Below are 27,991 nucleotides of genomic sequence, written 5' to 3'. Positions count from 1 at the left end.
GAGGCAGCCAATCAATGATTCCCTCTCATCATTGATGTATCTATCTCTTCCTCTCCCTTCCTCTCTGAAATCAATAAAAATATATTTTAAAAAAAGAAAAAAGAGAAAGCCTTCCAGATTGACAAATACCAGAAGTATTTTGGTCTTTTTCATAGCAGCTTCCTCTTCTCCCAAAGCCATGTCCACAGATTTTAAACATCCCAAATGCCACAGTTCCCCTCCCACCCCAGGTATAACACATCATGTGCATACTGCCCTAACACAAGCTGATCTGGATAGTATTACTATTCGTTTGCTGGCTTTTACACTATAAGTTTAGGCACAGAAGCATCAGACTAAATTACAGCCACTCTTATCAAGATAAGATAGCTATTGAGTAAATTTTCCCAATAGGCATGTTCAAAAGTCTATAATACTGAATGCAGAGGAACAAACTTGAAAAAAAATGATAATCAGGGTTTGGTGTAGAACAAGACAGAAATACTTTTTGGGAATTACTTTTGTATTCTTTAAAACTTACATTCAAATCTCGTATGAATTAAAATGAGTACTTATTAAGCACCTGCTGTGTACTTGTAACTGTTCCGGGTACTGAGTATATTGCAATGATCAAAACTGGCAACATTTTCTTCCTTAGGGTTTAAAAAGAAGTGAGTCCTGTGGCATTACAATGACTTGGCAAACCAGAAGCTAAAGGCATGAGGGAGTCGCAGAAACTGTAAGCTGTGAGCTGCTGTAAGTGAGCAGACTTCTGGGGGTACAAAGGTACTTCAGGATCAGGGCCTTAACTCGAGGGCATACTAATAACTGTAATTTAGAACTTAATACTTTCATTATCAGAGACTGTACACTAGGTGGCGTCCAGGGTCAGGATGGAAGTAGTAACCAGCCAATGTTATTTTAGCTTTGTGCTAGAAGCCGCTTCCTGGGGGATCCTAAAAGAGAAAGGATGCAGCTGCTTTAAGTGATGACCAAAATGCTCTTTGTTGGAATGAATGTGGAGGTGAAGAGATAAGAAAAAGGTCCAACTTACAGGGCAGACTGCAAGTTGGAAAGATGAAGGCTAAGAAATTGTAAGTAAAAAATCTTAATGGGACCTAGCCGGTTTTGCTCAGTGGATAAAACGTCAGCCTGCAGACTGAAGGGTCCCAGGTTTGATTCCGGCCAAGGGCACATGCCTGGGTTGCGGGCTCGATCCCCAGTGCGGGGTGTGCAGGAGGCAGCCGATCAATGATTCTCTCTCATCATTGATGTTTCTATCTCTCTATCCTTCTCCCTTCCTCTCTAAAATCAATAAAAGTATATTTTAAAAAATCGTAATGGCATTGAGGTGAACACAACCTCATTGTGTGGAATGATGGGGTGTAGTAGGAGAGGGTAGTGGAAGAAGCCTGTGTCAAGAAAGTCTGTGGTAAAGAGGATTGCTCTGTAGATGGAGGACATAAATTGAAGTCTACCTTTCATAGTTGGGAGATTTGAAATAAGTTTAACAGATTTAACTAAGTTTAATGGATGACAGAGCCATAAGAGACATCATCTCTCCTATCTATCCTGTAAATGGAGTTAGATGAGCCACTGCTTAAGCCAACAATTAAAGTGTTGGTTGGCAGTATTACTAGAAAAAACAAATAATTTACCTTGCCATAATGAGCATGTGGGCAATGTTCAAAATTATTTTAAACATAAAATAAAGCTGGGAATCTAGAAAACTCTGTATACTGACAAATGAAAACAACTTTTGAAATAACACTTGAAGATCCAGATCTTGACAGAAACTGACTTCTGCTTATCTGTGACAGGTTCGAAGAACTAGAAAGAAATAGACTATCCTGAGATATACAGGTCGTTACTGAAAGTGAAGAACATCTAGTTTGCACAATGCCCACTTGACAACATTCTCAGCTTGGCACTTCTGTTCCACGTTTGTGGTTGAACTGCCCCCCGCCCCCTTTTTTTCATTCACAGGCCTAAGGAGTGACACCCTATCAATACTCCTAATTTATTTTAAAAAATTTTTGGTTAATCCTCAACAGAGGATATTTTTTCCACTTATTTTTAGAGAGAGTGGAAAGGAAGGGGGAGGAGGTAAGAGAGAGAAACATTGAAGTGAGAGAGACATCAATTGGTTGCCTCCCACCTGAGCCCCTACTGGGGCAGGGGAATCAAACCTGCAACCCAGGTACATACCCTTGACTGGGAATCAAACCGGAGACCCCTTGGTGCATGGGCCTATGCTCTAACCACTGAGCTACTGACCAGGGCTTAATACTCCTAATTTATAATCTTAATCATATTCTCTCATTTACTGATTACAATCTTATTGCCAGTCTTTACTCTTTGGCAGGATTTCTGGAAACTTCAGTTAATACATGCAATTTTTAAATGAAATTCTTCTTTAAAATACAGAAAAAGTATAGACTTTTTTTTTTTTTATAGAGAGAAAGGGAGAGGGACAGAAAGCCAGAAACATCGATGAGAGAGAAACACCGATCAGCTGCCTCCTGCATACTCCCTACTGGGGACGTGCCCGCAACCAAGGTACTACCCTTGACCGGAATCGAACCTGGAACCCTTCAGTCCGCAGGCTGACGCTCCATCCAGTGAGCCAAACCAGTTAGGGCGAAAATCAGACTTTTCATAGGAAAGGCAGATGTGCAGCTAACAATCATCCTTTGCAAATTTCTATGTTAAAGTTATAGGTTGTGAAAGGATTAGGACAGATTGGCACTGTATTAGTGTGGATCCATGATTGGAAAGTGAATTAAAAACCATTTTTTAACATTAATAATTTTGCATGAAGTCTCAATCCATTGTGCTAATAATCTATATAAAAGCTTCTATATATAAAAATGAAGTATCAAAATCAAATTATGTTGTTTTAATATCTTAAAAAAATAAGTCTGAAAACTTTATATAGGATCGTGGCTTACTTGTTCCCACACTTAATAATCTTATAAAAATTAAATTTTAGTTGATAACCTTCTATGAGGTGTGTGTGTGTGTGTGTGTGTGTGTATGTGTGTGCGCGCGCTGAAATTTAGTTTTGGCCTAGAATTTGGAAACAATTGCTTAAAATGCCATTTAGTCCAACTACTTCAATTTCAAGGCTGAGAGGTGAGTGGCTTTGCCTGCAATCAGTGTTAAAATCAGGGAAAGCATAGCTCCTGACAACTAGTAGGGCAATATGCCCTCACAGATAACCAAGCACTAAACATGTTGCTAATTAGGAACCTTGATTGATGTTTATTTTAAAACAAAAATCAAATGCATAATCAAATAAATCCATCTACTTTGTAGTAGACTTTGTAGACATGACTGTAGCTGTTATTTGTCAAGGAAAATAACATCAAATTATAAATTATATAACCCAGGTCATAAATGATGTAATCTAAACTGTGAGCTTTTAATTCTCCAAATGTTGAATTCTCAATTACAGTCTACAGTTATATGCTTAATACATGTCTGTTGCATAAACAGACAAATGTCATTCTAAATCACTGCAGAATCAAGTTTCCTCATAACATTAGAAACTTCTCAACCTAGCCCAAAATCTTATTTTGGAAATCATTGGAACATCAATGATATAGAGGATGAAAAGATGGTGGTGGTGTGGTGAAGTTCTACTTCTCTGATTTTCCAATCAATGAAAATTTAGAAGCTTTAGGGTGCTTAAATGAGAACAGTAATTGCACACGACTTTTGTGTGAAAACATCTCACATTACCTTAGCCACACCCACTTGACCTTTTAGGTTAAGTAACACGAAAAGGTTTTAATATCCAAAGAAATCCTAGTTTAAGAGTATGGACTAGTCCAGCCAGCTCAGTGGTTGAGCATCGACCTATGAACCAGGAGGTCAATGTTCGATTCCAGGTTGGGGACTCGATCCTGTGCAGGAGGTGGTGTGTGCAGGAGGTAGTTGATGCTATCTGCATTTCACAGGGAGGTGATTATTTCCAATTTCACCATAAACACACACACCCACATTTTTCCTATGCCTTTGAAAAATAATTTTGAGAACTGGTGCTACTTTTTCCCCTCCACTAACTATGAAAATGTGTAATATAATTTCAAATTCAAGATTAAGAAAAGTTTGATCTATTAAGAGAATGTCCCTCTATCAGAAACTTTAGGAATTCATGGATTTTTTTCTTTGAAATTAACCTTTTGCAAGATGTGCCCAACCGCTGTAGCTCAGTGGATGAGCGTCCACACATGAACCAGGAGTTCAGTTTGATTCCCGGTCAGGGAACATGCCCAGGCTGTGGGCTTGATTCCCCATTGGGGGGTGTGTAGGAGGCTGATAATGATTCTCTCTCATCATTGATGTTTCTCTCTCTCTCTCCCTTCCTCTCTCTGAAATCAATAAAACTATATTAAAAAATAAAAGAATGATGCTTTTTGCTGACCCATTCATACTTATTTTAAAAGGGGGAAGGGGCAAAGAAAAAATTTATCCTAAGAAACTGATAGGTAGAATCTGGGTTTGTGATATTTTAGATTTTGTGAGGATGTGCTTTAAAAACATGTCCAAGTAAGTCAAATGGGTTACTTAAAACCAGCACTCACAATCTGGGGATCAACTTTGTCTACCATAATATGCAAAACTGTATATTTAAGAAATATCAGTGATCATACATAAGAACGCTGATGTCTGGTTTCATTGATTCTTGTGACTTCCAAGGTGATTCTGCATTTTAGCAAGTAGGAGCTTGTGATTGACCACTACTGAGAATCCAGTGACACTAAGAATGTTTACCTGTTACTTTTGTCAATTTCACATTAGTCTACATTACATATACATCTTGTCATTTTTTCCCTTCTAACCCATAAAACCCAGAATTCTCTTTTAAAAATGTTAACTATGCCTTTCTTCTTTTATTGCTCCTAATTACTTTTCACATTTTCTTTTTTTCTGAATAAGTAATGAATGTAATGCCCTGGACTGTCTTTGAAAAGTATGACATACAGAATGGCTACCATCAACAAATTAACACATGACAAGTGCTGGCGAGAATGTGGAGAAAAGGGAACCCTACTACACTGCTGGTGGGAATGCAGACTGGTGCAGCCACTATGGAAAAACAGTATGGGTTTTCCTCAAAAAAATTAAATATGGAACTGCCATTTGACCTAGTGATCCCACTTCTAAGAATATATCCTAAGAAACCCAAAACACCAATCAGAAAAAAATGTATGCACCCACATGTTCATAGTAGCATCTCTATGTTTATAGCTAAGATCTGGAAATAGCCCAAGTGCCCATCAGTAGATGAGTGGATAAAAAAGCTGTGGTACATTTACACCATGGAATACTATGCAGCTGTAAAAAAGAAGGATCTCTTACCCTTTCAGACAGCATGGAGGGACCTGGAGAGTATTATTCTAAGTGAAATGAGCCAGACAGAGAAAGAAAGTATCACATAATCTTACTCATATGTGGAATCTAAAGAACAAAATAAACTGATGAACAAAATACCAGAGACATGGAAGCATGGAACAGACTATGGAATCTCAGAGGGAAGGTGGGGGGTGGGTGGGAAGAGATTAACCAAGAAACTTAAATGCATATATGCATGGCCCATGGACACAGACAATAGTGTGGCGAGGGCCTGGGATGGGGAATGGGGGCAAGCTAGAAAGAGTCAATGGGGAAAAAGAGGGGACATCTGTAGTACTTTCAGCAATAAACATGCACTTTTAAAAAAGTGCGACAAAAATATTTGTCTTCAAATTTTGGCTTTTAAGAAAAAGATCATACAATTTAAAAGAGGATGTAATTCTTATTTTTCTCCCCAAAATAGTTTTACTAGAACCAGTCATATGCCTAATTATCAACATGGGAAATAAAAATGTTTTCACACCTTTGATCTGGCCCTGTGATTACTATTTGTCATGGATGTGTGGCTTTGTGTTCAAGAGATTTGATATTACATGCTCCAATTAAATGTCCCCATATCAAGTGCTTGCCACTGCTTGGGCTAGAATCCTGGAACATTTAAGACATTCTTCATGACAACTTGTGTCTATTTTCTCTGTGATCTAAATAGTCACTATTACATGGAAGCAGTTTGGCTCAGTGGATAGAGCATCAGCCTGTGGACTGAAGGGTCCTGGGTTCGATTCCCGTCAAGGGCATGTACCTTGGTTGCAGGCATATCCCCAGTGGGGGGTGTGCAGGAGGCAGCTGATTGATGTTTCTCATCGATGTTTCTAACTCTCTATCCTTCTCCCTTCCTCTCTGTAAAAATATCAATAAAATATATATTTTTAAAAATAGCCACTATTGGTTACCTTAATGGATCAATTAAATATCCATGAAGATGAGTACAAAGAAGTTACCACCCCTTTATTATTGACCTGGCCCATTTCTAAATAAGCAGAATAACATTCAAAGTTCATTTTGATTAAAAACTGGGAAAACACAGCAGCCATATTTTCTCAGTGTCACTATCACTGTCAAGAAGAAAACCAAGGTCATAACAGGTTATTCCTAGATTGCATTAAGTCTTAAGAGACTAATGTAGCTTAACCACACCCAATTTACTTTCTCAGTTAACTAATAAAAGGTGATAATTTTTCTTGAAAATTGTAAGTAAATCTGCACATACACGATTTTGAGAATAATTTAATGTTAACTTGAACATACAACTACATTCTAATGTGATTATATTAAATGCAAAGAAACAGATCCTTACAAAACCAAAATAACCCACAAGCCATGAGGTCAGTTTCACTTTTTCCTTTGTTTAAACAAACGTGCACCACGATGGTTCAACAAGTAAGGCAAATGACATGAATATGAAAGCTGCGGTTTGTAATATACCACATCTAGAACCCAGAGAAGGTGAATTAGACTAAAGTGGCAGTCATTCTAATTAAACAATCAGGATGACTTGGTTTGCAGCATGGAAACTGTCGATCTAGGTTTCTTTTCTCTTAATGATCAGAGGTCCCACATTATCTCCAGTCTCTTCGTTGTGTTTTGTGTGAGCTCCATCGCAGAACGGGAACTGGGAAGAGAAAAAGAGAATGTAAAATGTCTAATCACAAAGTCAATATTATGTTTGGCAGAGTGGGGGTGATGTTCAAGTCACATATATATCATGATGACTGAATATAAACTAGCATTCCTATTTGTGATATTTGAGTATGGATTTTGAAAACCCTTCCATGTTTATATACTAGTTATAATTCCTTTTCAGTGAACTGGCTATATCCATTGCCTATTTATTTAAGAGCCTAAGTTCACTTATTTAAGATCAATTTGTATATGATCCCTGTTGATCAACTTAATACAATTTTTTCCCCTAAACCTTTTTATTTTGCTTAGTTTTTCATGCCCTTAATTTTCCCATTTTCATACAAATAGGCCTATTTAACACCATACATTTCCTTTCATACATTTCTCTCTTTTTAACATCTTTCATGGAGACTTTTTTCTAGAAATATGGTAGATTCACATTCCGTTTCATGATTTCACATTTTTCATTTTTAAGTACATTTTTATTGATTTCACAAAGGAAGGAAGAGGGAGAGAGCGATAGAAACATCAATGATGAGACAGAATCAATTGGCTGCCTCCTTCATGCTCCACTGGGGATTGAGCTTTCAACCTGGGCATATGCCTTGATCAGGAATTGAACCGTGACCTCCTGGTTCGTTGGTCAATGCTCAACCACTGAGCCAAGCTGGCCGGGCTCATGATTTCACATTTTAGATATAGCTGATCTTTTGGTGTCCAGTGGGAGGGAAAGGACAAAAAATTGTTTAAGTGTTTCCCAGAATATGCTCCAAAGAAGTTAGTGCTGCAATATATTCTAATATGGTTTTATTCTGTGTTTAAAAAACATACAAACGACCCACATACAAAGCTATTTTGATTCACAATATACATTATTATTTTACAAAGGTCCTGCTATAAAAAAAACTCTATTTTACCCCAAACTCTTCCAAACTGACTAGATTATGGGCATTTTTAACTTATCCACGATCACAACGTTGTATAGAGTACAGTACACTTTGCAAAATGCTGTTCTAGATCTTGTTGCTTCAATATTTTTAGAGGTTGCATCCTAGATTGTTATACCTTTCTTCATAATTTTATCAAAATAAAATATACAATGCCTAGATACAGGTTTGACATTATTATATTCATCAACCTATTCCACTGGGAAAATAACTGATTAAAATAAGCTTAAAATTGGGCTAGTTTTCCTCTATATTATTACTTTAAAAAAATACCTTTCTAATGATTTCAGAGAGGAAGGGGGAGCTAGAAACATGTATGATGAGAAAGAATCATTGATTGGCTGCCTCCTGCATGCCCCCTGACCAGGAATTGAACCATGACCTTCTGGTTCATAGGTCAATGCTCAACCACTGAGTCATGCTGGCTGAGCCATATTATTCTTTATTAAACCTTTCCTATTTATCCTTTACCTAACTTTATTTAAATTCTACCTATTTATTCTTCCTCATAAACATGAGAATTTTGTTTTTGCCAAATCCTATTTTATTTCTCTTGCAGTTTTCATTCTCAAGTCTCATGTATTTCTGACAAGATTATTTCTCTTATATGGTCATTGGTTATTATAATTAGGTATATTTTTATACATGACCTCTCTCTGTGTGTGTATGTGTATCATTGGTTTTTGCAAATATATCCTTCCTACTGTTATTTAATAAAAATAAGGATTCAACAGTGTTTTAGTTGTCTCCTCAGGATTTTACACTTAGAAGGCTCAATTATCACTAGATTATTTTGTTTCTCTCTTTCTATATTTATAGCTTCACTTCTATTTCATGTCACACAATGATAGCTAGCACCTGTTCCATTTAATCTAGAGTTTCATGTTTAGTATAAGGTACACTATTGCATGGAAGGAGCCTGTTTAGAAGAGTATAGTAACAAGAGTCTTGGCCTTACGAGTAAAATCGCCTGATTACTCACTGGGAAGGGGAATATAATTTCAGATACCTGAAACTAGACAATGATGATATATAATCTTAAACTTTGATATTAGCAGTGTCTATTCAAAAAATTAAAATATTTGATGTTAATGAAATTCAATTTTAATTTTACTATCTGTATATAATTCTGAGAGGCAGTAAATTAATTAAAAATTACAGAAAAACTCAAGGTTTTCAGAATACCTTCTATATCCAGGTATAAGTTTCATCTTGGGGCAATATAAATGTCATACATATGAAGCTTGCATTATTTCTTTTTTTAGGTCAATATGATATGGTACACAGTTTATTCATATTAAAAACAAGTCCTTGCAGCAAAAACATGAACCCATGCTTTCAGGTTTTTTTGGCACAGATGAGGAAAGAGGCCATAAAAAAAAAAAATCAAACTAAAATGTATTCTACAGCAAAGAACAGCATTTCAAAGTGGCATATGTTTGATAAACACATGATTTTACAGTGAGAATGGAAGTTTACATTGTAAAAGACTCCATTTTTATAAATAGCTCACATAAAACATGTCACTGTAAAGTTTCATGCACACAGATTATAAAACACTAGTGACCCGGTCCACAGATTCAGATTTGTGTACATTTAAAGGAAATTAATTAGAAGGTGGCCGGCAGGGCGGGACTGGGCCAGATGGGCCGGACACGCCCTGGAGCCAACCTCCCACAGGTCCTCCCCAGCCAGCTGCACATGGGGTGGCCCCACGGCTCGAAAGCCATCTGTGGAGTGAGCGGGGTCCCTCCGGCAGGTGGGGTCCCTCGGCCTGGCCTGCGGAGATCGGGCCAAAACTGTCTCTCCACATCCCCTGAGGGGTCCCAGAGTGCAAGAGGGCACTCTGCAAAGTTGCTGTCATACAGGGTGTGGAACGCAAATGCAAGTGTGCAGTAAACCAGATTCGGGGCCAACAGTGCCCCAAGAACAACATAACCCATAGCCAAAGGTGGAATTGCGCGGTCCCACAAGGAATCGGGCTCCCTCCTCTGGTTTTGGAGTGCATCACCCGAGAACTGCTGCTGTCAAGTCACTGCAGCTCAGCAGCTCCTGCATTGAGAGTCTGCCCCCTGGTGGTCAGTGCATGTAATAGGGACCAGTAGGACGGAGGGAGGGACACTTAGCATATTAGCCTTTTATAAATATAGATATTTCTGGAAAACAAATATCAGTAAGTAAAAAAGCCTCAAATAACTTACTAATGTAGCATGCTTCACTTTTATTTCTTTTTTAATGTCACTGTTAAAAATACTAGAAAATTAACTCATTTTCTCAAATTATTTTTCTCCATATATAGAATCAAGAACAGGAGAGAAATCTATAGAGAATAAAGAAAATCTTATAAAGATTAAGAAAGCCATACATCAGGATGAGACTATAGTCTGGCTGGAATGGTTCAGTTGGTTGAGTGTTGGCCTGTGCACTGAAAGGTTGTCGGTTTGATTTTGGTCAGGGCATGTATATGCCTGGGTTGAGGTTTGATCCCTGGTTGGGGTTCCTATGGAAGGCAACCAATCCATGTTTTTCTCTCTCTCTCCGTTTCTCACTCTAAGCATGTCCTTGGGTAAGGATTTAAAAAAAGAGAGAGAATATACTTTTTACAATAATCTGTTTCTGCCTAAAAACTGAAATTTACATGTTTCACATGTTCTTAAAAGTAAACAAGTAAAAAAGGAATATTTGTTTAAAAATTAGTGAGTAGTAGGACCTGTCTATTTGTTAACAAACTTTCATGCCTTTAAAGTGTATAAAAAATGCTTTTATGCCTTTAAAATGTAAACTAGGTATTAAAAACCATTTTGTTCAGAGGCACTGATATCTTTTTTTTTTTTTAAAGATATATTTTATTGATTTTTTACAGAGAGGAAGGGAGAGGGATAGAGAGTTAGAAACATCGATGAGAGAGAAACATCGATCAGCTGCCTCCTGCACACTCCCTACTGGGTATGTGCCCGCAACCAAGGTATATGCCCTTGACCAGAATCGAACCTGGGACCCTTGAGTCCGCAGGCCGACGCTCTATCCACTGAGCCAAACCAGTTAGGGCGGCACTGATATCTTTTAATACTACTTTCTATTAACACTTAACCACAGGAATTATTGACTTAGGTCAGAATCATCTCCCAAACTTCATGTGAAGGTTAAGTATTCCCATCATATTTACGCATTAGGGATTTCTTATTTTAAGTTATGAACAACTAAACATTTTCTTTTCAACCAAAGTCAAAATGAGCTATTTCAAAATAAGATTAGCAATTTCTTAGGGCTGCTTTGTACATTTCAATAGAATATATTTATTGAAATTACTTCATGATCCTTAATATAGTATAAATGAATGAATGGTAATTACTGGGCATTAAAATTCAAAAAGTAAATTACATAACAATGTTTTTCAGAAAGTGTCTTATTTTATTTTTAACTTTTTTATCCAAGAGAAAGAAAATAAGTGATAGGTAAGTGCTTTCAAACATAATCTAGGAATAGTAGTTTTTAAAAAAATATATTTTTATTGGTTTCAGAGAGGAAAGGAGAGAGAGAGAGAGGTAGAAACATCGGCTGCCTCCTGCATGCCCCCTACTGGGGATTGAGCCCACAACCTGGGCATGTGCCCTTGACTGGAATCGAACCCAGGACCCTTCAGTCTGCAGACTGACGCTCTATCCACTGAGCCAACCAGTCAGAGCAGGTATAGTTTTTGCATTAAATATTAATGTAATGAAAACATGAAAATTTTATTAAGCCTCTTTCATTTAAAATTTTGAAATTTGTTAAACTTGTCAAGCAAAGAGCTGAAGTTATAAAAACACAAATGGTATATTTAATTCAGTTCATATAGCATCAATACTTAAAGTTAAAACTAAAAAAAATACAATATTTGATGCAAAAAAGGTTAGGTCATAGTTGATTTTAAAGTTTGTTCTAAGATACTAGTCTTTGTTCATTAATATATCCTGGAGAAAAGCTTGTGAATTAAATTGGCTGATTTTCCTGTATGTCCAGAAAATATCCTAGTATGCTTGTTAAACCAATTAAAAATCCATTCATCTCAGATATCTTTAAAACAGGGTTGGAGAAAGTATGGAGAAGAGATTGAAAGAAATATCTATAAGAAAAAGAAAAAACACTTGGAAAGCTAACATTACCACGGTCTTCATAAAAAACCTAAGATTTGTTTATTTTTAAGGGCCCCATATCTCAAGTTATGATGTTTCTGTTTTTAGGGTGATTCAAAATGGAAATAAATACATCTCCTCTTTGAATTATCTCTTCTATCTGCAACTGAAGAAAATTTTATCTTCCTTCTCCAAACTTTGTATTTTTAAGGACAGTTTGGATTATATTCCCCAAGGAAGTTGCCTGGGGCCATTCTGGCTCATTACCATAAATCATTCAGAGAAACAGGTTTCCTTTGGTTGAGAAAGTAAACAAAAGCAGTGAGATCTTTGAAACTTCCTGAAAGAATGTGACATTTTACACCATTTTTATGTACATCCTTTGGTAAACATAAGATAGTAGATGTAATAGGAAAACATATAAACATATAAACACAGATTAAGATTTTACAACACTGTCCTTACAACATTCAGAAAATATCCTATTCTGTTTGTTAAATATTCTTTCTATGAAAAAATGGACTCAGTGCAACCCACTTCCAAACCATTAATAGATTGAGACTTTCTATAACACACACCTCCAAAAACAAAAATAAGCCCACCACTCACCAAAAACCCCAACTCAAACCATGAAGCTGTAAATAAAAGAAAATGGTCCTACATAGGTCCAAAATGGTCCTCGCATTTCATTTCAATTTCAGTTGGCTTGAAGGACACTTTCTCTTCATTCTTTGGTATCTGGAGTTAAATTCAGGCTGACTTTGAGCTTTTTGAAATCCTGGAGGTGGAGCTAGGGTTAAGGGTTGAGAGACCCTAGGCCAGTGGTTCTCAACCTTCCTAATGCCGCGACCCTTTAATACAGTTCCTCATGTTGTGGTGACCCCCAACCATAAAATTATTTTCGTTGCTACTTCATAACTGTAATTTTGCTACTGTTATGAATCGTAATGTAAATATCTGATATGCAGGATGTATTTTCATTGTTACAAATTGAACATAATTAAAGCATAGTGATTAATCACAAAAACAATAAGTAATTATATATGTGTTTTCCGATGGTGTTAGGCGACCCCTGTGAAAGGGTCGTTCGACCCCCAAAGGGGTCGTGACCCACAGGTTGAGAACCGCTGCTCTAGGCTATAGATAAGGGACAAGATAACTAAGGACAGGAAAAAAAAAAAGGATGGCTCCTTTTTAACTTTGACTTTTCAATTGGAATTGCTTTCTGAGGTTCTGAACAGGACCATTTTCTGGATAAATGAGAGCCTAGCTCATCCGCTTGGGACACCCGGCACTCTCTAATATTCCTAGAAAAGGCTGGCAGGGCCCGAGGTGCTGTCTCGTCTGGCTGGCCAAGACATAGGTCACCAGGAATCTTTGGTACCAACTTCTGTAAGAGCCTCAGGAATGACTTAACAGGGACTCTCCCTTCCCTTTGAGAGGGGTGGCTGCTCTCTCTCCCAGGCCTCTTAAAGGATCAAGGCTTTGGGAACATGAAAAGCAGGGCTACAGGTCACTAGCCCAACAATTGGAACCTCAAGGAGATCATTGGGGATCTTAATTTGAGGAATTTACCCAAGTTTATAGGTATTTCAGGAAAACCTGATGGCAACTAGGTGGCTCAGCTTCTTTGCCCTGGGAGACTAATTAAAGCTCAATCATGAAATTCCAGCAAAGCAGATTTTAAAGAGCATATATAGCCCTGCAGGTGTGGCTCAGTGGTTGAGCTTTGACCCATGAATCAGGAGGTCAGGGTTCGATTCCCAGTCAGGGCACATGCCTGGGTTGTGAGCTCAATCCCTAGTAGGGGGTGTATAGAATATAGAAGGCTGCCCATCAATGATTCTCTATCATCATTTAGGATTCTATCTCTCCCTCTTCCTTCCTCCCAGAAATCAATAATAATAATAAAAATTTTTTTAAAAAAAGAGCCTAGCCCTAGCTGGTTTGTCTCAGTGGATAGAGCGTTGGCCGGTGGACCGAAGGGTCCTGGGTTTGATTCGTCAAGGGCACATACCTGGGTTGCAGGCTCGATCCCTGGTAGGGGGCGTGCAGGAGGCAGCCAATCAATGATTCTCTCTCATCATTGATGTTTCTATCTCTCCCTCTCTGAAATCAATATATATTTTAAAAATAAATAAAAATTTAAAAAAGAGCCTATATAATCAATTGCTATTCTTATTGTGTTTATGCAAATAACCAGGGCAAATGGAAACTAAACTTAATGTAGTAAATAAATTGGTCTTAATTTGGTTCATTAATAAAAATGAGGGTGATTTTAGGGGGAAAAGTTGTTTCAGCAGACTCTGTAATACACAGTTGTTAATATTGGTCTCCAATTCAATTAATTGTCTTTAAAGTTTCATTTTTCACTTATGAATTGAACTAAATCCTAAATTTACCTATTTTCTTAAATATTTAGCTACAACTCTCTAAATTAATGCTTCATTTTCTCCCATCCTTTGACTTGGAATCAGTGAGTACTAAAACACGTTTCTCTCTGCCTACAATACCACTCAGCAAATGATGTAACTAACCTACCTGAGGTGAGTGGGGGTGGGGTGGAGTGGGAATCTAGTAAGACTATGTTGCATACTCTTCTCTCTTACATCAAGGTTCCCTCATCTTGTTTCGAAAGTAAGACTATCTTCCTTTTTAAGGCTGAGTTTTACATCTGGGTTTAGTCTCATTTCCTTCCACTCTCTTTCAAGACACCACTGTCTGAAATAGCATCTTCCCCTGTAGTCACTTCAATCATTTCCTCTCTATTGGCTCCTTTCCTTCTCATTGTACATATGGAGAGCCCTTCGGTGAAATATTATGAAATATTATTCAGGCCAGTTTCTGAAACAGCAGAGGGCATACCAATTCTGGGGGGAAGAGGGAGAATGAAGTGTGTTAAAAAATGAATTTCTATCCCTAATTGGTTTGGCTCAGTGGATAGAGCGTCGGTCTGCGGACTCAAGGGTCCCAGGTTCGATTTCGATCAAGGGCATGTACCTTGATTGGGGGTGTGCAAGAGGCAGCTGATTGATGTTTCTCTCTCATCAATGTTTCTAACTCTCTATCCTTCTCCCTTCCTCTCTGTAAAAAATCAATAAAATATATTTTTTTAAAAATGAATTTCTACACGTTACTAACAGATCTGATTCATTAGCTCTGGGAAAACCACTCGTTACATACATATAACAAACCAGCGATTGTACCTTAAGGATAAATTAGGACTATATTCAAGTTTATATTACATATAACTTTTTTGGAAATAGGTAAAAAAGGCATTTACGTTTTATGATAAAATAATTGGGTTGTATAAGTAAAAAAATTACTGAATGTAAAAAATTACTGAATGTAACATCTATCTAATCAAAGGTATTAATTACAAGTCTGTGCATTGACATGTAAATGTGTGACTTGGCACCTGTGTGTTATGACAACCTTAGGAACCTCAAGAATGCGGGGAGCTTCCAAAGATGCCTGAAGAAGACCATCCATTAACTTGAGTAATATTCAAAGTAATATTCACTTTGGGAATAAAAAGTATCCAAGATTCAGAGAAAATTCCAAAGTGATAAATCCTAGATGCAAAGAGGATCATTAATGGCATAAAAGGTAAACACACAAAAAAGACTGAGAAAGCTGAAAATAAAATGATTGATCTGGCATTCCTTAAAGTCCAGCTATGGGAAATGGTAATCCCGTTTATCCAACTGAAAATTCTAAATTGTATGATGCAAGAATAATCCTGGAATGTTACGTTGAACTATAAAGTCTGATAAACATTCAAATCACCACCTCTGTCTATTTGTGATTCTTCCTGAAATACTTGAGATCTTAGTCCATAAAAGAATATATTTGCTTTATTGACGCTTTACCTTCTGGGAAAACCCAACCAAGGTAAACACACTTTACTTGACCTCAAAGCTAAGCTTTAGAGTCCACTAAAGCTGTCATCTCATTTCTTTTTCTTTCCTTCATTCACATTTACTGAAGATTTGACTTCTAGCATTTTTTATTAAGAATTCATACTTTAAATCACTTGGACACAGCTTCTAATTATTCTGTTGAAATGACACCAAAAGGTCAATTGACTAAGTCTATTCACTTGGTTGACATGCCGACAACCAAATCTTTGAAACTTTCCCCCTTTCCACTGTGAAGCCGTAATATTCTTAGTTTTCTTCTTAACTCTGGCCCATTTAATCTCCTTTGTTGGCTCTTATTCCTCTTCCCAAAATGCAGAAAATCCCCTAAGAGTTCATATTAAGCCCTTGATTTTTTAAAAAAAATGTATTTTATTGATTTTTTACAGAGAGGAAGGGAGAGGGATAGAGAGTTAGAAACATAGATGAGAGAGAAACATCGATCAGCTGCCTCCTGCACACCCCCTACTGGGGATGTGCCCGCAACCAAGGTACATGCTCTTGACTGGAATCGAACCTGGGACCCTTGAGTCCGAAGGCTCTATCCACTGAGCCAAACCGGTTAGGGCTAAGCCCTTGATTTTTATCTGTATCCAGGATTGGTTGGTTGCATTCCTATGCCTGACTCATCAATTTTGCTGATCTCTATCTCTAACCCTGATGTCTCAACTTCAGTCCCACATTTTCAGATTGTCTGCTGTACATTTCCATTCAAACATCACCGTAAGTTCACTCTTTGAAATAAAACTCCTTATTACTGTCCTAGGAAACCAGCTGTTCACCCTGAATTCCTTATTTCTGTTAATGGCACCATCTCTACAAACTCAAAGGCTTAGATACTTCAGTGAGCGTCAGCTGATCTCCCCCAATCTTTGACAAAAATCATCGTTGCATTTGGCTGATTCTTCCCTCCAAATGTTTCATGTATCTATCTGTTCATTGTTTTCCAGTCCCATAGCTAGCACCCTGGTATAAGTCTTTTAAGTTTATGTCTGAAATCCCTGACAAGGAGCTCCCCCAAGTCTGGAGGCACAAACTCCTCACATTGGTACACTCAAGACTCTCTTCAATTTGGACTTATTTCTGGGGGCAGACAGTGCAAGGACAAGACTAGATTCTTCATTGATCCCACCTTTGCTCATATGAGTTCTTTCCAGAAGATTTTGATAAAGTTTCTAATACTTGCTAGTCTATTCAAATGCCACCAATATTTCTGGGCAATTTAACTTCCATATATATATCACTATACCTTCCCAGAAAATTCTAGCCCACAGTGTAACTCTTCTTTTTATTTAAAGCCCTTGTACTGTATCCACTATACACATCTATGATACCTGCTGTTTTACTACTTTTGCCATGCGTATATATAGAATAGACATTAAATGAACTATTTAAAATCATCACTGACTAAAGAACTATTACAACTTTGATTTAGAAATGCCCTCATTTCTACAGGTATTACTTTCTATATTTTGATGAGCAATAAAAGAATGAAACTTATTATAGGCATAATTTTTTAAAAACAAACCAGATCTAGTCTATAGAATATTATTGAGGATTATTTCCTAGCAACCCCACTGGTACTTCTGAACAATCCCACATTCCAAATGAATAGTGCTCTTAAGATACAGCTTGCAATAGCACTATTAATTTTTGGTTCATATTCCATATGTTCATTAAGCATTTTTAGACACTATGACATAATCTAAGCACTGTATCACTGGATTATGCAACATCAATTGTCTTGGGAGAAGGGAGTTAGTGGAATATGCTTTCTAGTGCCTACTATGTGATATGTTGATTTGTGATAATGGCTCTGCAGTACAGGAAGAGGTCCCTCACGTAACGTGCCTTCAGAAAGTCAGTCAGTGTATGAAGCTTTTCAAGGTGACCTTAGAAGAGTAATTTGCCATCTTTAGATCAGTAGCTGTCATCACTGTCTAAAAGCTGCAGGTATCACAGATGACACTTCCAAACGGAACCTGATGAAATGCAAATCTCACAAAAGAAAGTAAGATTTTTAAAAAATACAATGTTAGACATTTAACTATAGAAGCTGCAGCTTAAAGAAAGTTTAGGATACAAGGTCAATATGTTTACCAGATAAAAAATTTCAAGGCAAATTTTCCCAAACTTTCTCTTGAAATTTCTAAAACTTTTCCTAGAATCCAGGAGTTTGGAAACTCAAGAAAACATTTACCTCTTCTGTTTCTTTCTTTCTTTTTCTTTTTTTCACCTCTTCTGTTTCTGTATTTAGGCTGCATACATCCTTTCGTGGGATAGCAGAGGCTAAGATCCACTTGAGGAGGAAATCTTTACGAATAAATAAAGAGATTTCTTTCTCTTCTTTGGCTAAGAATATGGTTATATTCAACTGAACTCAAGGAGAATATGATGTAATTTTACTTTATAGTGGTTATACATTTTATTTTAAACCATTCTTGTGTGTGTGTGTGTGTGTGTGTTTACTGATTTCAGAGAGAGTAAGGGAGAGGGAGAGAGAGATAGAAACATCAATGATGAGAGAGAATCACTGATGGGCTGCCTCCTGCACTCCCCCTACTGGGGATCAAGCCCGCAACCCAGGCATATGCCCTGTCTGGGAATTGAATCCTGACCTCCTGGTTCTTGGGTTGATGCTCAACTATTGAGCCAAACCAGCAGGGCAATGGTTATACATTTTAGTAACTATATTCCTGAAGAGTATAAGGAAAACAAAGAAAAGGATCCATCAAAAATTTTTTTAAAAGGGCTGGCTATCTTAACATTATCTGGTGATACCTGTTTGATAGAATATTTTAAAAAAAGAAGTATTTCATTAAAAATGGTACTAATATAAAGGACTTATTTCCTCACCTTTTTGGACCTCCAACAACGGCAGTACACAGCTTTATCTCCCAAATCCTCCATGTCAAAAGCATGTACGACCTTGGGGTCATCTTTCTGAATGTGTAGGTTAACCATATTTTTGTTGCGATGATCTTTAACATAAAATTTTTTGTAAGCTAGATAACCAATTGCGGCTGTTCCAGCAGCAATGGTAACGGCTGCGATCCATTCAACTAGAGCAGAGAAGAAAAACAGGAATAATTATCAAAATTATTGATAAATATGTATAAAATATACACTAACAATCTAATATAATGTTCAGGAGATTCAATTTTTGAGCATTTAGCATCTCAATAATCAAAGTTGGTTTTTAATATTAACTTTATGGTCAGAACACACTGATGTAAAACTTTGTTAAGACTTTCCCCAGCCCATAGCAATGATAGCTAAATTACAATAGAAGAGGGAAACTTAAAAATCACTTTATAGATAGAGGAAAAACAAGGCTTAATAATATTTTTAAAGAGTTCATAAAAAGATTTAAAATAACATGTGAGTCTATAGACACCAATTGCTCTAAAAAATACATACAAAACCACCCTTAATAGTAAACATTCAAAGGGATAAATCCGACATGATTCTGGGCTCCAAAGTCATTAAAAAGTTGTTTCTTTACATTTCAAAGTGCTGCCTCATTAAAATAAAAATCAGAATGGACTAGTTTCATATTAAACATGAGTAATATAATTACAGTTATATTCTCATTTAATAAATTCTGATTTTTCATTATCCATCAGTGGATGATTATCTAAATTCCCTACAAACTTCATTTTAAATTTAATGACATTTTGGGGGTTGAGGAGCTGGGTGAAAAAGGCAAAGGGATTAAAAAGTACAAATTGGTAGTTACAAAATAGTCACAGGGATATAAGGCACAGGATAGGGGATATAGTCAATAATACTGTCATAACTATGTATGGTGCCAGGTGAGAACTAGAGTTATCATGGGATCACTTTTAAGTTATATAATGTCTAACCACTAAGCTATACACCGGAAACTAATATAAAATAATATGGAATGTCAACTGTAATTGAAAAATAAAAAAAATAAGTTTAATGACATTTTTCTACTCAATTATTTGCTTGACCAACAGGCTATCTATTTATTTTTTTTACATAGCTTTCTTTTTCAATGAGCCCTTAGAAACCCAAGCACTTAACAGCTACCCCATATCCAGAGACTGCTGGAGAGGAGAAAGTTCTGCATAGTCTGGTTAGCCTCAGCCTCAGAGGACAGCTGTCTATTCCCAGCACGGAGTGGACTGCAGGAAAAAGTTGAACAGGGGTCAGGATAAACACACTGGACTGCTTCCCAGCACTTCCTGAGTCAGATCTTCATAGTGTTTGAAATAAGTTCCCAGACTATCAAATAAAGCCCTAGAGAGATAAGTATAAAAAACACATTCCAAGGCCAAATAAAAACATATAATGAGTAACTAACTGTATGGCTTAATTTGCACTATTCAGTCAGATGTCTTATTAACCATCGTACCCACCAGTGCCTTACATAAAATTGGAACTAATTCTTACAGAACTCTATGGGAAAAGAATAACTATTCTCACACTTAGTTTCTTTTATCTTGGTCTTCTCTTAGCTTATTTAATAATCTAGTGTTTACCAATGCTTCTAATTAACATGTTCCTCGTATTCTATTTTCAACTACAGTATTTTTCTCTACAAAGTAATTTAGTTTGTTTTCCTTCCCCCAACATTTCCATTCCTCCTTGCTATAATCTCATAAAATAAACATTAGTGCTATGTTCTTCCCAGGTGCTGCATGACTGAGAAAACAAGTTAATAAGTCATTTGACAGCTTCAAACCTTTGGCCTCACTGAAGGATGTTTTAACTGAACATTTTGTGTAGGTTTGTCTTGAATTTTAGTGCTGCTTCACAGTTATGTTTGCTGAATATTATCTTTAGAAGAAATTTAAAAGGGGGAATATCCTGAAAGACTAACACAATTCCTTAAATGCTGTTGATCTTAATTGCACTCTACTTTTTAGGTGAATCATGAAGCAATCTCTGATTTATTTTAATGGCGCCTACATATTACAAAAAAGCCTGAGACCCAAAGAACCCCAATTGACTAGTATTAATTTGTCTCACAATATAAAAAGAGAATCCGATAGGATTTTCTACCTGAAACTTATAATAGGCCAAAAGAATCTTTTTTACTCATTAAAACATTCTTCTATTCTCTTATCTTATACTAGAGGCCCAGTGCACGAATTCGTGCACAGGTGGGGAGGGTCCCTTGGCTGGCCAGTGATTGGGGACGACTGGGGGGGCTTGTCAGCTGGGGGGAGGGACTGTGGGAGGTTGGCCAGCCAGGGGGAGGGACTGCGGCTGGCTGGGGGGAGAGACCGTGGGAGGTTGGCCAGCTGTCCACGCAAGGTTGGCTGTGGGAGCACACTGACCACCATCTCCTGTGTTGAGCGTCTGCCCCCGGTGATCAGTGCACGTCATAGCAACTGGTCGACCGATCATTCGGTTCGGTTGCTTAGGCTTTTATATATATAGATTACCGACTCAATCCATATGGTAACCTTTTTTTTTTTTTTTTTAACATTTTTTTAAAAACATTTAGTTCCCCTGGATTTTTTGATGGGGAAGAAATGACAGAATAACTGACAAGGAACAGAGGCAATAGTAAATGAAAGAAATGGGAACTGACTCTAGGTATCACCCAAGAGTGGTTGTTCCATGAGGAATCAAAACAGGCACTCTGTGACCCTATGTAAATGCCACACACACACAAACACATGCCTGCTAGGAAAATGGCTTTGTATTTGCTCCAGTGAGTTTTTCTTAGAATTACAGAACTAGAGAAGGTATTAAGAAAAGAATTTCCATTTCTTCTTTTCTTCCTCCCCAAATTCTAATTCTCTAATCTCTTTAGAGACAAATGTAAAATTTCTCAGAATAAGAAAAATGCTGTTTATGACTTTATTACTGCAGCCTCAAACAGCCTTTTCTGGCAAAAAGCTGTGGATGTCACTGGCAATGAGGGAAAAGAAGGAAAAGGAAACTATGTGAAGATATATAAGAATGATGATGGATTCAAAAGCTAACAATTAGAATAGAGAAAGAATTGAAAACCAAAGTAACATTTAGTCTTTGTTAGTATATATTAAGAATAAATACAACCTTAGAGGCAACAGAGACTTTACCAAGACCCAATTAAATTTTTTATTGATTGATTGATTTTAGAGAGAGAGGAAGGGAAAGAGAGAAACATCGATTTGCTGTTCCACTTATTTATGCATTCATTGGTTGATTCTTGTATGTGCCCACAACCTTGGTGTACCAGGAGGATGCTCTAATCAACTAAACTACCCAGCCAGGGCTAAGATCTAATTCTTAAAGACATTTCAGTTGACAACTTCCTGACATTATTTCTGTTTCTTCTGGTTTATTTTTATTTTTTAAAAAATATATTTTTATTGATTTCAGAGAGCAAGCAAGAAACATCAATGATGAGAGAGAATCATTAACTGGCTGCCTCGTGCACATCCCAAGCCCACAATCTGGGCATGTACCTTGACCAGGAATCGAAACATGACCTCCTGGTCCATAAGTCAATGCTTAACCACTGCGCCTCACCGGCCCAGCTGTCTTTTCTGGTTTATGTTCACTTCCATTTTTCTATAGGCATCTCTCAAGGTACAGTATTCCTTATAGTTAGATCAAATCCCAGCTTATCCAACCTTCCTTAACAATGCTTTCTATCTACACAAATACCGTAAGCCAACATAAAGAACAAAATACAGATACATTCCTAAATAATTCCTACCTGTCTTACTCTTCCCTTGGCCTGTTACTGTATAATCTCTGGTTTTATCCGTTAGAATTATTTAGAGATAGAGAAAATATGAACATGTTCCAAAATCCTACACCATTATTTATAACCCATTCCTCTGATTTTCTCTAGTGTGGGAATTATTTTGCTTTAATTTACACAGAAATCTCACCCTGTTTCTTTTCCTTTAGTCCCTTTCTGCCCCAAACTGTTCACTCCAGCCTGTCAACTGCCACAGAATCAAAATGTTCCTTTCATCTCAGGAGAGGGGGAGGGGAGCTGTGTTTAAATCTTTCCCTCCCTTGGTCTCCCCCAGATTGGTAGGCTGTACCTGGTAATGTTTTCTCTCAAGGCCTGGCATACAGGTGGTATTCAATATAAATTGTGTAAGAAGAAATAATAGATTGCTAATTTGATTTTACGGCTCCATCTGCCTATCAGACCATCACATTGCTCTTACACCAAATAACTTATCTTTGGCCTCATCTTAATCTATTGTTTCAAAGTTTGAAATTTAAATATTTCCTGAGATTAAAAATAAAAACATTTATTATGAAATGTTTCAGACATACACAGAGAATATTCTAATGAACTCTCATTTACTCAGCTCCAAGAAATATCAGCTCACCACAATTTTGTTTCCTCTATCTCACAAACCTCCTAGTTCAGTGATGGTGAACCTTTTGAGCTTGGCGTGTCAGCATTTTGAAAAACCCTAACTTAACTCTGGTGCCGTGTCACATATAGAAATTTTTTGATATTTGCAACCATAGTAAAACAAAGACTTATATTTTTGATATTTATTTTATATATTTAAATGCCATTTAACAAAGAAAAATCAACCAAAAAAATGAGTTCGCGTGTCTCCTGACACGCGTGTCATAGGTTCGCCATCACTGTCCTAGTTACTTGTTTATAACCCATCGGAGCTTCTTTTTTATTGTCAGATCTGTACATTCTTTCTCAAAAAGCCAAGCCATTAAACAGTTACTTTAAATGACTCAAGGAATTTATTAAATCCAAATGAATTAGTTTTAGTAAAATAAACAAGGATATAAAAGTTAGAGAGTAAGAATTTATGAAATTTAGTTTTGGTTACACACATTGTAGCATTCAAGGTTTAGGATGAATAATAAAACACAAGGTAGATAGATGAACACCTATTTTATAATCTGAGGATAAAGCAAAGTATGAAAAAAAGTGATTTGAGGGGACAGATTAAGGAAGGCCTTTTAAAATATAGGATGTCCCAAAAAATGTATACACACACACTTTGAATAATTATAAAGGCAGTGTTTATTAAAATCCATATCATTTTCCAAATTGAGCTATCAGCTGTTAAAGTGTGTATACATGTAACACCTGTATTTGGTTAAGTTGGCTCTTTTTTCTTTTTAAAGATGAGGGTGAATTATGAGTTGCTTTGGGCTGACGAGAAGAAAACCTCTGAGTGACAGGACTTAGATCATTAGATATCATTAGTGAGGCAAGAGTTTAAGGAAGCAGGAGAAAATGGCAACTGGAAGATGTGGAGAATGACCTCAGTTAAGGGGAAGGATTACAGATGAGAGCGGATTCAGTGAGTTTTGGAGGTATCGAGGAGCAAAATATTTAGCAAACTTCGTCTACCAAGTATGTGGAAGAGTCCTTAGCGACTCCTTAGTAGTAAAAGCCATTTAATGATAGAAACTATAATAAACTACAATAAAATATCTGATATGAAATTAAAAGTGAGTTTGGTATAAGCATGTCACTTACACCCCAATAAGGGAATACAAGTTTAGTATAATAGACCAAATGGTCAAGAGCCGTTTCAATGAGTGGGATCTTTGGATATCAATTTCAGTCACTCATCCTCATTACTTCTCCCAGATTCATGTCCTGGCCTGAGGCCCATCACTTTTACTTATAACCCACTCATTATTTTCTTTTGAATATAAACAAGAATTTTGTATGCACACACACATACATATACTTATATTGTGGTTACCATTGTCAAATACTATTCTATGCCCTTTATAATTATTAACTAAATTAACTAAGAAGAGGCATGGTCATCTTCCCCAAAATCAAATGATCTAAAATGATTTTCAATCTAGTAAAAACTAATAGGTTTGGTTTAAAACTTGAGAGAACAATGTGAGCTCTTATCATTACAAGGTGGATTCCCAAGACATTCTCTGTCCATACTTTGCCACACAACTATATCTGAGAAAGAAGGTGCTGGTAGAAAAGATTTACAAAGGCGTTGGGCCTTTTCCCAGAATCCTCATAACAACCGTTCTGCTTTTATTTATTTGTTTTATTTATTTATTTTTTATTTCAGAGAGGAAGGGAGAGGGAGAGAGAGATAGAAACATCAATGATGAGAGAGAATCATTGATCGGCTGCCTCCTACATGCCCCCCACTGGGGATTGAGCCTGCAACCCTGGCATGTGTCCTTGACCAGAACCGGGGACAGTCAGTCCACAGCTACTTCTCATAACAACCGTACTTTAAGTTAATAACCCTCTTCACCAAACAATTTCCTACCCCTTAGAAAATTGCAAACTAATGGGAAAGTCACTTTTAGATTCCCTTACGGTTAGATTAAAAAAAAAAACAATACAAAAAACAAATCTGTCTTAATTGCAAGAAAGATTAGCCTGTGTAGGTAGTATTAAGAAGCACTATGGTTCACCTATTTCACATTTCAATAGTATGCTACCAAACCAGAGTTTAGAGCCTGTTTATACAAAATGTCCACATTTTAAGGACACATTTTGGAATCTTTCCACCCATATCACACAGGTGCAAACTGTCTTCCTAAAAAATTACCAGTATCCTATTTTACACAATAGTCTTATTCCTGAGAAAATACACGTTTGTTTAAAACACACATACAAAAATCAATCCCTACTTTAAATGCACCGAGGTGCCTCTATTTGAGACTCAAGATGAGTCTCCTTTGACACAATTTTTGCAAATAATCACCTCCTATATATACCTCATTAGTAACTTAAATATGTCATAGGTTGTCACCCTCACTCTAACAGTAACTTTGGCAACAGAAGAGGAATTCTCCAATGTATAGAATCTATTACAAAATTAGGGCTCAAACCAGTAGGACTCTTTTACAGACTCTGGCATTCTAGGTAGTCAATATTTACTGAATAAATCAATTGGGTTCGTTTTAATTAACTTCTGGACAATCTCTTTACCTTTACTTAACTACTGTTACAGGTAACCAAACCTTGAGGTGTGGCATTTTATACTGGGCAGAGAGAGAGAGATCACATGTATCGTGTAGCTGGTGCACAGTATTATATTAATAGTTATAACACCACCAAGAATTGTTATGAAATGAAGTTCACATTAACTGACTTCCAGAAAGTCTCTTAATTTTAATTGGACCTTCTGTGAAGTGACACTTCCAAACGCTAGGTACTAGCACATGGGGAGCAAGGCTGGAAAAAAAAAGAAAAGAAACGCTCCATGAGCTCAGTTTTCAATCTTCTCTCCTGGACTACAGCCAGGAAGCGCCAGATGCCAGAGGCATAATGAAAAACTGGGAAAACTTAAGATCTCGGATTGGCTTTCTTCCCTTTAAAAAAAAAAAATGTGCGAAACTAAAATGTGATTAGTCATGCATCCCTTCAGGGTTGCAGGCAATACACGCTCAGACTCCACGGTGATTTAAACGTGAAGAGGGGGAAACAGGTTTTTGTTTTGTTTGTTTTTCCTCTCTCTCTTTTTTTCTTTTCCCCAAGCCCTATTCCTTCAGAACACAGAGGGGGCTCCAGAGAGAAAAGCTAGCGGCGGGATCATTAGGTTTTAGGGTTTGGCTAGTTAGCGGAAACCTGATCCGGACCTGGGTAGAGAGATGTCTGCATGGTCCCCACGCCAAAATATGCCCGGGGATACCGCCAATCCACACCGCTTTCCCCGTTCGGCCCAGGGAGCCCGCAGGTCGGCCAAGAGCTTGCCCTTGGGCATCTCAAGGTGACCAGACCGGCGGACGCCCGGAGCAGCGGTAACAGCCAGGAGAGGTGCTGACGAGGCTGCACTGGCGCGCAGGCCGCCAGCCTCACCCGCTCCCGGGCCCCACTTCACCTCGTACGTTGGAAGACAGGCTCATGGCGCCGTCGCTTGCAGGGCGTGTGCACCGGACACTGAACCCCAACCGGCTAGCGCGGAGAGGCCGAGTCAAGGTGCGAAAGGCGTCCTAAGGGCACCGACTCCGGGCAGCGACCGCGGCTACCGCGCAGGCGCCGCGGCAGTCCGTAAGCACGTGCGTATTCTCCACCCCGGCTGCTGCTGAGCATGCGCAGAGCGGCGTCCGGGGCCTCCAGGAAGTCCGCGGTCCGGTTTTGACAGCTGCCGGAGGAGGGGGGAGGAAGGGAGCTAGAGAGGTCGCCACTGAGTTTGCGCAATCTTGCGGGGCGGGGCCCCGGTGGCAGGGCCTCGGGAATAAGGAGTCCAGGCCAGATTTTACGTCTCTCCCAGTGTGAGTTTCCCCAGGCACTGGACAGGTGTTAGGGAGACATTTGCCACGATCAGATATCTAAGATCTTACCTAAAAATTTCTTGTCCAGACCGGTACCTGCGAGGCCGGGTCCACCTTTCTTACAGAATGCCAGTGGCAGACACAGAAATCAAGTGCTGAGCCCCATTCCGGAATCTCTCCTCGCTCCAGGGGCACGTCCCTTTCTTCTGCCTTTGACCCAGCAGTTGGTCAGCTGTTGAGGACCTTGGAACCTGTGCTAAGGGGTCGAGTGGGAGAGAGAGAGAAAAAAGGCTAATTTCAAAAAAAAAAAGTGCTTGAATTTTTTTTCAGTACAACTTGGGGGAAAAAAGATTATTCTCTCCCATCTACAGTGTGAAATCAGTGTCAGTTCCAAAATTTTTTATAAGAGCCCTTTAGGGGCACCAAATTGCGGCGAGGGGCTAACAGCGGTTCTCAACCTGTGGGTCGCGGCCCCCTTGGCGGTCGAACGACCCTTTCACAGGGGTCGCCTAAAACCATCCCGCATGTCAGATATTTACGTTACGGTTCATAACAGTAGCAACATTACAGTGATGAAGTAGCAACGAAAATAATTTTATGGTTGGGTCACAACATGAGGAACTGTATTTAAAGGGCCAGAAGGTTGAGAACCACTGGGCTAGGATGAACTTGCAGGGTGTTTTGAAGGCGCGTCTTCTAAGGCGCTGCCTGTCTAGACTATCGTTTCTGTGTGGGGTGGCAGCGGCAGGGAGTGGATGCAGGGAAGGGGTGGCCTCCCCAGCCACCCTGGGCGCAGCAGCGGCCGCTC

The 27,991-nt window shown here is 38.0% G+C and overlaps 1 protein-coding gene across 2 annotated transcripts; it reads right to left on the bottom strand.

Moving 5' to 3' along the window:
* Positions 1–6,609: 6,609 nt before the first annotated feature.
* Positions 6,610–27,451, bottom strand: CISD1 (CDGSH iron sulfur domain 1). Of its 2 annotated transcripts, XM_005865101.2 has the most exons (5): positions 27,253–27,451; positions 26,790–27,053; positions 20,062–20,156; positions 18,862–19,067; positions 6,610–7,012 (listed from the first exon to the last, which is right to left on the bottom strand). In XM_005865101.2, exons 3-5 carry the CDS (start codon positions 20,099–20,101, stop codon positions 6,923–6,925), a joined length of 336 nt encoding a protein of 111 aa, XP_005865163.1. In that variant the 5' UTR covers positions 20,102–20,156; positions 26,790–27,053; positions 27,253–27,451; the 3' UTR covers positions 6,610–6,922. The 2 variants fall into 2 exon arrangements, with proteins under 2 accessions (XP_005865163.1, XP_005865164.1); XM_005865102.2 differs by lacking the exons at positions 20,062–20,156; positions 27,253–27,451.
* Between the last annotated feature and the right edge of the window lie 540 nt (positions 27,452–27,991).

The sequence above is a fragment of the Myotis brandtii genome, unplaced genomic scaffold (genome assembly GCF_000412655.1).
Source record: "Myotis brandtii unplaced genomic scaffold, ASM41265v1 scaffold196, whole genome shotgun sequence".
NCBI lineage: Eukaryota > Metazoa > Chordata > Mammalia > Chiroptera > Vespertilionidae > Myotis > Myotis brandtii.
Note: the sequence above shows the minus strand (reverse complement) of the source record. Positions and strands in the feature narration are given on the sequence as shown.

Bases quoted from the DNA above. Each gene is read 5' to 3' on its own strand.
- CISD1 (XM_005865101.2), bottom strand. From the start codon at position 20,101: ATGCAGAACTTTCTCCTCTCCAGCAGTCTCTGGATATGGG. The intron at 19,068-20,061 runs GTAGCTGTTAAG...TCTCTGCTCTAG, and splicing joins CAGCAGTCTCTGGATATGGG to TTGAATGGATCGCAGCCGTT. The intron at 7,013-18,861 runs GTGAGGAAATAA...TTCTCTTCCCAG, and splicing joins GTTGTTGGAGGTCCAAAAAG to TTCCCGTTCTGCGATGGAGC.